At 38.3% G+C, this 900-nt stretch overlaps 1 protein-coding gene across 1 annotated transcript in view; it reads left to right on the top strand.

The window, feature by feature from the left end:
* The window catches only part of LOC105002143 (protein FAM50A-like), an 8344-nt gene extending 8083 nt beyond the window's left edge, over positions 1-261 (top strand). The window contains exon 11 of the mRNA XM_010858662.1: positions 248-261. Coding sequence (XP_010856964.1) covers positions 248-261 — 14 coding nt within the window. The remainder of the gene's footprint in view (positions 1-247) is intronic.
* The last annotated feature ends 639 nt before the right edge of the window (positions 262-900 follow it).

Genomic DNA, 900 nt, shown 5'->3' with positions numbered 1-900 from the left:
GGGTAGGAAAAAAAAAAAAAAAGGAGAGAAGAAATGTCTGTTGTTTTAGCTACTCAGTTTGTGGAACTTTGTTTTGACAGCCACAGGAAACAAACACCCCTTACTTAGACAATGGAGAAAAATGAATTTGACATGGGTTGTAGACCTAAAAGTAAAAGCTAAAACTAAAAAAAGCATATAAATGAAACAAGGGAGGAAATCTTTGTAACCTTGCTCTAGGCAATCTGGGCAAAGTTTTCTTGCACAGGATACAAAAAATAATCATAAAAAGAAAAACTGATATATCAGACTTCACAAAAATGCAAACTTTTGCTCTTTAAAAGATATGAAAATGAATACACAAGCCAGTAGATTCGAGAAAAGAAAATATTTTTATGACAGAGGGGTGGTATCCAGAACACATTCACACAGACATACAGAAACTCCTGCAAATCAATAAAAATTAGACAAACATCCCAACTTCTTTGTTGCTGTGCTGCACAGCATGCAGGATCTTAGTTCCCTGACCACAGATCAAACCTGGGTGCCCTGCATTGGGAGCATGGAGTCTTAGCCACTGGACCACCAGGGAAGTCCCTGTAAACAGTGTTTAAACACAGCACTTTTACTTTATACCTTCAGTTTTAAGACAAAAGAAACTAAACAACAAAAGTCCTGCAAGGAAATTCCAGACCCCTCTCAGTAGGTTTATTTGTCCTAGGGACAAATACTTGACTCTGAAAGTGCTCTCTATGCATTATTGGAGGATCAAGCAAATGAGTCAATACGTCAGTGGTGTTGGGAGCCAGGTCTCCCAATGCTGAAGGGAGATACAAATATACACTGGGGAAAGGCTAGGAAGTTTTGCTGTGGAATTGGAGTGGGGGACATCAGTATGTATGTATTCAGGATTTTTTTTTT

This window comes from Bison bison, unplaced genomic scaffold, assembly GCF_000754665.1.
Source record: "Bison bison bison isolate TAMUID 2011002044 unplaced genomic scaffold, Bison_UMD1.0 scf7180017855336, whole genome shotgun sequence".
NCBI lineage: Eukaryota > Metazoa > Chordata > Mammalia > Artiodactyla > Bovidae > Bison > Bison bison.
The sequence above is the reverse complement of the archived record's forward strand: the minus strand, read 5'-3'. Positions and strand labels throughout refer to the sequence as shown.